Consider the following 8388-nt stretch of genomic DNA (forward strand, 5'->3'; position numbering starts at 1 on the left):
TTTTTTTTGAGATGGAGTCTTGCTCTATTGCATGGGCTGGAGTGCAGTACGGTGATCTTGGCTCACTGCAACCTCTGCCTGCTGGGTTCAAGCGATTCTCCTGCCTCACCCTCCTAGTAGCTGCAATTATAGGTGCCCATCACTGCGCTCAGATAATTTTTGTATTTTTAGTAGAGACGGAGGTCTCACCATGTTGGCCAGGCTGGTCTCGAACTCCTGACTTCAAGTGATCCACCTGCTTTGGCCTCTCAAAGTGCTGGGATTACAGGTGTAAGTCACCACACTCAGGCCTCAAGGGTGTCCAATCTTTTGGCTTTCCTGGGCCACACTGGAAGAATAAGAACTGTCTTGGATCACACATAAAATTAACACTAATGATAGCTGATGAGCTTGAAACAATCACACACACACAAATCTCTTAAGTTTTAAGAAAGTTTACAAATTTGTGTTGGGCCACATTGAAAGCTGTCCTGGGCTGCATGCAGCCTTCTGGCCACAGATTTGACAAATTTGCTCTATAGCACAGCCCATTGCTTCTATGCTACAAATCTGTACAGCATGTGACCGTACTGAAGACTGAAGACAACTGCAACACTATGGTATGTATCTGCGTATCTGAGCAGAGCTAGACCTAGGAAAGGTGGCGTAAAAATATGGTATTAGAATCTAATGGGACTACTGTCCTATATTCCATCCATCCTTGACCTAAAAGTCCTTGTGTGGTGCCTGTCTGTAGCTAATTGTTACCACAATCACTCACTGCCTCACTCCGTCTTTCTTTTTAGAGTCTGCAAACTATGGCCACATGTGGGCTGACTGTCAATCAAGTTTTCTTGGAACCCAGTCACACCTCTTCCTTTAAGTTTTGCTTTGGCTGTGGCTGCTTTACATTACAGCAAGAGCGGAGCAGTTGAGGCAGAGACTGCACGGCCCACAAGCCTAAAGTTTTTACTGTCTGAAGCTTTAAGAAAAAGTTTGCCTGCGCAGAACCCCAAGCTCTTATTTTGGAACCCACAAAATAGATTACTTACAGACACTTACAGCACCAACGCCCTCACACAACCTTGTGGGAAAAGCAAAGAGACAGAAATTAGTTGTGGGGACCAAAGCTGGTGAAATCTGTTAACCTGCAAATTCTCTCCTCCAGGTAGAAGTAAATAATCTGCAGACATGCTCCTGGTTGTTGAAGCACTGCAGCACTACCTGGGGAAACTGAGGGGACACCCTCCCCATAGCTGTGGTCCTCACCTCTGCTCCTCGCCCTCCAGCAGGCGCCTGTAGGTGGCGATCTCGATGTCCAGGCCCAGCTTGGAGTTCATGACCTGGTACTCCCTGATCAGGTAGGCCATGTCCTGCTTGGCCTTCTGCAGGGCGGCCTCCAGCTCGGCCAGCTTGCAGCGGGCATTGGCGAGGGCCGCCTCACCCTGCTGCTCAGTCTGGGCCACCACAGCTTCCAGCTTGGAGTTCTGGGAGGCAAGGGAGGATTATTAAGGGTGTCTGTTCTGGTCTCAGGGTCAGAGGCCAGGTAACCACTGACCGTTGACTAGCAGAAGAAGAAGAGGCCTTATCTATTTGTTAGGCCAGGGATTGCAAATTAGTGCTCCCAGGAGTGTTTGCATAATGTCTTCAATTTTGGAAATTTAACACAGTAATTGAAATTCATGGCTTCTTTCAAAAGCTCAGAGGATCTGGCCACACTGGACCTGCATTTCTTCATGGCCTGCCTCAGTTGGATCTGCCTAGCCCTGGCCTTTGTGCTTTCCAGTTTGCTATAGTCCCTACCATACCCAAGTGCCTTGGGAATAGCTTGCTTGCTTCGCTCATTGACTAACCACTGTTGATCTCTGAATGTGCGATCACTGATCTAGAACAACAGGCCAGAGGTTAATGCCTTTCCCAAGTCTCAGGGCAAGCTAGTGGCAGAGCTGGTTTGAGAGCCCAGGTTTCCTGCCCCTTAGACTGGTGCTGTTTCCTCTGGCCCACTCTGCCCTTGGAAGCAGGAACGCCCTTGTCTCCTCATTCCCTCTATACTGCTCCAATGCCTCCATTCAGTGAGAATGGAGAACCTTTTCCATGGAGGAGGCTGTCCTCATGCTTGGCGTTTGCCCGTGTCCCCACACATTGGCAAGGGGTCTAACTCAAATCCCTACTCTCTTCCTATACTGAGGGGTGGCCGGGCTCTCACACCTGGCACTTGGCGTTCTCCACCTCGGCCATCAGCCTCTGGATCATGCGGTTCAGCTCGCTGATCTTCTCCTTGGTGTGGTGCAGGGTCTCCCCGTGCCTGATTACCGTGGCCTTCATCTCCTCGCACTGGGGAAGGAGAGATGCTCATGAGGCTCTGGGTGGGACCTCCCATCCATTCAGGATACCATGGATGGTTTTGCAGATTGTGCAGTGCCCAGCCTGTGCAACCACATGTGGCAGTCCTGCCCTGCCACCCCAGCCTCAGAGAGACAGCCCTTCTCTTCTCGTCCCTAGGGACCAGCATCCCCAGGAAAGGAAGCATATTTAATAGATGCCTCACATCCCTCCCACTGCCATGTCTAGCAGGCAGGTGTGCTGCCCCACTCACCTTGCTGCAGTACCAGGACTCGGCTTCAGCCCGGCTGCGGTTGACAATGCCGTCGTACTGAGCCTTGATCTCAGCGACGATACAGTCCATATTCAGGTCCCGGCTGTTGTCCAGCTTGACGACCACGGAGGTGTCTGAGATGTGGGATTGGAGAACGCGGATCTCCTGCAGCAGAGGGGGAGTGGCGAGAGCTTCTCAGACCAGCCCCACTCTTGGTAGCCCATGCTCACCATCGTCTCCTGTTCCCTTTCCCTGCTTCCTCACTGTCTGAAGCCCCACCCTCCCAGTTACAGTCTTCCATGTTAACCCTGGGACCCCCTCAGGACTCCTGAAGCCCAGAATCCTGAGGCCTAGAGGACTCGGAGGTAGAGAGTCCATGTCTGAGGCCCAGTGCCTGATTTCAATCAGGGCCTTCCAGCTTGAAAGTTTGGGTCTAGAACCAGAGTTTGCCGCCTTATGGCAACTGTCACTTTGGTAACCAGGAGCACCAGCTTGCCTGGGGCATGGGAGTGGCAGGCAGGTCAAGCCATGCTTCCTCACCTGCTCATGGTGAACCTGCCTGGGGCTTCTCCCCTTGCTCTACCATGGGGTTCAGAAGCTGAATGGTAACAAGCCTTTTCCAATGTCTAACTCATATCCTCCGTGCTGCCCCACTGCTCTGCGGCCCCACACCTCCTCGTACAGCCGCCTCAGGAAGTCGATCTCCTGAGTCAGGGCCTCCGTGCTGGCCTCCAGGTCTGATTTGCGCAGGTAGGCACAGTCCACGTTCTAAAGGGGAGAAGGTGGCACAGGAGTTGCCCTGGAGAGACAATGCAGAATGCTTGTCTTTTTTCCTACCAGGGAGGGGTGCCCCATCAGGCTGAGCAGCTTCCCTGGAAACCCTCTGTAGATGCTCATTGCAAAGCCTGGTATCATGCCATGGCGAAATCCCTTATGCCGTTAATAGTGGGGTCAACAGCAGGTTTGGGTAAGGGAGGGGGACGCTGAGGTTTGCAGGCACTTCCTCTGGTATCCACTGGGATGATTCCTCTGGAACCCATGTTGTGCACTATCGCCAAAACTTAGGTCTAGTATACAATGGGTCAGTTCTAGTGATGGCCCACCCCTCCCCACTCTGAAATCTCATGGAAGATAAATCTACATCTGTGGTCAGAAGAGGGCTCAAGGATCAACTCTGTCCCTTCCAAGTCAGTGTGACTCCGACCAGTCCCCTTAGCCTCTGTGCCTCATTTTCTCACAGTAATCTGGCCTTCCTCATATGGAGGTGGCTGAGGACCTAATCAGGGTCCATGTGACGGCACTTGTACAGAGTCAAGTCTAAGAGGCCAGGGATGATGGTCACTGTCCCCGCCTGTTTCCAAGCTGTTGCTGGTCTGAGGATGCAGCCATTGTCTACCATTCACATGCTCTTTCACTCACAAATATTTATAGGGTGCACACTCTATGCCAGGGCCAAAGGAGGCGAAAAGCCAGTGGCTGTATGGGGGCAACTTCGGATGGTGGAGAATATTGCCCTGCCTGAAGCAGTGTATTCTGCTGCCAGAGGCACCCAGGGAACACTGGAGCACTGCGGAAAGGAATAGAAAGAAGCTGGGTCGTGTGATTCTAAGGGAGTCCCTCCACCTCTCTGAATTACAGAGAGCCTGATTTTAGCCAAGGCCTCCCAGCTCAAACCTTTGGGTTTAGGACCCTTCTGTCTCTGACCTCAGTTCTGAGATAGGGGACAAGGATTCTGGGATCACACACCTTCTTCAAGGCCACAAATTCATTCTCAGTGGTGGCCCTTAGTGCCACCTCTTCTTCATAGCTAGGGACAAAATACACAAGGCTCAGATGGGGGAGGAAAAAAATGGGGACGAAGGTACAGGTAAACACGCTCCAGGAACTGGATCTTTTGGAGGTTGTCACAAGAATCAAAAAAGTGTTGGACTGAAGGGAACTTGTCCATCCCTTCGTTGTGGGCATTCAAACCAACCCATGTTACTCAAAGCTCTATTTCAGGGACTCTCACTCCTGATATGGGTCAGGGTGGGGGCCCTGCACATTTTCAAAGACCTCCTCTCTGTTTCTGGGCTGTAACTCCCTTGGTGGAGGGCAGGAACCCTGCCCAGCCCTGGTGCCTTTCCTTTCCCCTCTTTCTAACTTCTTTACTTCTTCCCCACCTACAACATTGAGTAGATGGTCAATAAAATGTTTGATGAATTAACGAAATAAACACATAATGATGAAGCAGCTGGAACAGTTCAGAATCTCCAATGTTTAAACTCCCAGTCTAGAAAAGAAGCTCCCCCCACCCCACAGGATTATTGTCACTATTTTCTTCCTGGTGGGAAGTTCCTCTTGTGGTCTAACCCAAATCTATCATATTTTGACTTAATCCCATTTAGTTTCTCCAGACCCTCTTCTCACCACATTCACTTCTTCTTGTAGCCCTCCAGCACCTCCTGCACGTGGTTGAGCTCCGAGGCCAGCCTCCCGCTGTCGGCCTCCACAGGCCTCCCGCCGCAGAGTCTCGATGTAGCCCTCAAACGGGCTCCAGGTTGCTCTGGCAGCACTCGCGGTTCTGGAAGAACTGCAGCTTGGTCTCCAGCAGCTTGCTCTGCTGCTCCAGGAAGCGCACCTGGTGTGGAAGTGGGAGAAAAGTTGGTGGGAGGAGCCAATATCCCCAGCCCTCCTTGGGGAACAGCCAGAGTCAAGACGGAACTAGCAGTGAGATGTGCAGGGGCAAGGGGTGGACCACATGGCCCTTGCTGGCCTCTCCTGCCTGGAAGATGCAGCTGGAGAATCCTTGTTTCATAATTGCTTACTCAGGTCTGAGTGAGGGTCTGTCCAGGTTGGGCCTGGATGGGAGGAGTGAGCAACTGAGAGGCCTGGGGGGGACAGATGCTACTGTCAGGCTACGGGGGACAAATTCGGGTAGTGGGTGGCGATAATTAGGGAAGACTTCCTGGAGGAAAGGAATGTAGAGCAGTGTTGGGAGGGATAGACGAGGGCGAATGTCTTTCACTATAGGCTCCCTCAGGGCAGGGCCTATGGCTTATTTATTGATGTCCTCATAGCCAGCCCTTGGCTTGGTGAACATTTGATTGAATGGGTGGTCAAGGTGGGAAGGGCTTTCTAGCTGGGGAGGTCAAAGAGGCTAGGCTCTTACCAGGCAGGATGCCTGGGGCCTGAAGAGCCATGGGGATGTGTGGGGCACGGTCCTAGGTGGCCTGAACTCTTATGTTGAACACTGTGTCATATGTCTCTGGAGGCCAGGCAGGTAATGTGAATGGGGGGAAGTTTGGAAAACAGGGAGGGTGAGGACCCCCAGCAAAGTGAGGCTTGTACGCTTTTCCTGGATTTCACTGAAACTGGAGGAACACATGGCAACAACATTGTGCTGGCCAGAAAGGATGTCAGCAAACAAACTAGGTCCCTTGACTTCCAGTTTTCTACTTCTCATACATTTGAGCTGGAGCTGAGATGTCCTCCTGCCTTTTGCCCTGGGGTCCTTTTCATCCAACTCCATGAGTGCAGCTGGGAATTCCCAGGTTGGAACTTGTAGACGTGGGGAATGGGGACTGTGGATATTACATGGGATATAAAAAATTTTTATTTTGAGACAGAGTTTCACACTGTTGCCAGGCTGGAGTGCAATGGCACAATCTCGGCTCACTGCAACCTCCGCCTCCTGGGTTGCAGGTAATTCTCCTACCTCAGCCTCCCAAGCAGCTGGGATTACAGGCGCCCACCACCACACCCAACTAATTTTTTGTATTTTTAGTAGAGATGGGGTTTCACTATTTTGGCCAGGCTGGTCTTGAACTCCTGACCTCGTGATCTGCCCGCCTCAGCCTTCCAAAGTGCTGGGATTACAGGCGTGAGCCACCACGCCTGCTACATGGAATAATTTTAGGTGGTCTTGGCTATGGGGTCTCATGGCTGCCTTGGTCCCCATCTTCCCTTTCAGAGTCATGGCCAGCTCGCACGCTGTACCACACACAGCCCTGGTGAGGAAGCCACTGGGGTAGAGAAGGGAAGCCTCTGCCCAGTGCCACACAGTACATTAGTAGAGGAAATGGGCATGGAGGCCAGGCCACCTGCTCTTGGGCCAGCATGCATTCCAGAAGCCATTTCTTGGTCACCTCTCCAGGGTGCAGTGCCTGCTGAGGTGAACCAGCCCCTGCTAGAGGGAGTGGGGCAGCTGGGGTCCCAAGCTGTGGACTTTCTAGCCCAGGGGCTGGAGAGTTGGAGAGGGCCTGGGATTGGAGCCCTGCTCTGGCACCCACTCTCTGGGGGCCCTTGGGCCAGCCCCTCACCCTCTCCCTGCCTCCTTTCTCTTCTGTGGACACTCAAAGATGACTTCAGGATTTTGCCATGCTATATGATATTTTACTCATGATTTATCTATAAGTGGATTCAATTAACATTTACATGTATGGGGTTAAAAGCCTGGCCAACATAGTGAAACCCTGTCTCTACTAAAAGTACAAAAAATTAGCCCGGTGTGGTGGCACGTACCTGTAATCCCAGCTGCTGGGAGGCTGAGATAGGAGAATCGCTTGAATCTGGGAGGCATAGGTTGCAGTGAGCCTAGACAGTGCCATTGCACTCCAGCCTGGGCAACAAGAGTTAAACTCCGTCTCAATTAAAAAAAAAAAAGTAACTTGATATTACTACCAGAGATGCAAAACCATCATTACTAGGCATACGTAAAGGGAATTATTAAATTCTAGCAGACACAGTTGCCCTAGACAGTTCTGAACCCAAGGCTTGCTCTCTTTATTAGAAGCAGGAGGGAAGCAAGTATTGGAGAGATGCTAAAAACATTAGCATCCAGTGAGACTTTTCCCCACCTAATCTTAAGGATTGAAACAGACTTTAAAGCAGATGAATTTTCCCATCAGGTGTTTCACTGTTATTTAATGCTATGGGCCAGCGTTGCCTAAAATTGTATAAACTATCAGCCGTCCTCATTCCCATTTCTAGAGAGACCGGCCTGGGAATGCCCATCTCCTCCCAGGATCTCTACGTTCAGGAAGGGTGTGATCCAGGACACCCACCTTGTCGATGAAGGCCGCAAACCTGCTGTTGAGGCCCTTGATCTGCTCCTTCTCCTCCTGCTTCACGCACTGCGCGTTGGGGTCGATCTCCAGGTTGAGGGGAGTGAGGAGGCTCTCATTGACCGACACGGTGGTGATGCAGCGGGGGCTGGGCCGGTACACGGCCCCGGAGCGGTAACCGAAGCTGCGCCCGCAGGAGCCGGCGCGGAAGCCCCCGCACACACTGTGGCTGCCGAAGCCCCCGGCGAGGCCGCGGTAGCAGGAGATGCCGCGGTAGGGGGCGGCGGTGATGCAGCAGCTGCCGGGCCGGGGCCCGCAGGCCAAGATGCAGCCGAAGGCGCGGACCCCGAAGGGGGCGCCAAGGCAGGAGGAGACGTCGGACATGGTGCGGCGGCGACAGGGGCGGGCGGCTGGACCCCAGGCCCGCGCAATGCCTTATACGGCTGCCCGCGGGCCCAGGGAGGGAGCTCGCGGGCCAGGCGTTAACGAGCTTGGAGGGCTCGGTCCTCGCGCCTCGCGGAGCCGGGAATCAAAGCGGGCGGTGCCGCCAGGCCGCCTCCATAAAACGGCGTTCGCCTCCCGCCCGCGCTTTATGGGGCCGGGAAGCGCCTGATCAGCTCTGCCGCCCGTGCGCTGCGGGAGTGCGGATGTAACTCCCCCGCTTGGCCGCCCCTCTGCCGGGACTCCCTCTGCCGGGACTCCCTCTGCCGGGACTCCCAGCGTTGCCTCGTTGGATTCGGCCCCCACTTGGGTCCCGGTCCCATAGTC

The 8388-nt window shown here is 53.3% G+C and overlaps 1 protein-coding gene across 1 annotated transcript in view; it reads right to left on the minus strand.

The window, feature by feature from the left end:
- Positions 1-8004, minus strand: part of LOC108316117 (keratin, type II cuticular Hb1-like) — an 8624-nt gene extending 620 nt beyond the window's left edge. Inside the window, 10 exon segments of the mRNA XM_017545874.2 lie at positions 1032-1063; positions 1249-1466; positions 2188-2313; positions 2576-2740; positions 3248-3343; positions 4322-4382; positions 4994-5068; positions 5070-5105; positions 5107-5195; positions 7621-8004. Coding sequence (XP_017401363.1) covers positions 1032-1063; positions 1249-1466; positions 2188-2313; positions 2576-2740; positions 3248-3343; positions 4322-4382; positions 4994-5068; positions 5070-5105; positions 5107-5195; positions 7621-8004 — 1282 coding nt within the window.
- Between the last annotated feature and the right edge of the window lie 384 nt (positions 8005-8388).

The sequence above is a fragment of the Cebus imitator genome, unplaced genomic scaffold, assembly GCF_001604975.1.
Source record: "Cebus imitator isolate Cc_AM_T3 unplaced genomic scaffold, Cebus_imitator-1.0 Scaffold181, whole genome shotgun sequence".
Taxonomy (NCBI): domain Eukaryota; kingdom Metazoa; phylum Chordata; class Mammalia; order Primates; family Cebidae; genus Cebus; species Cebus imitator.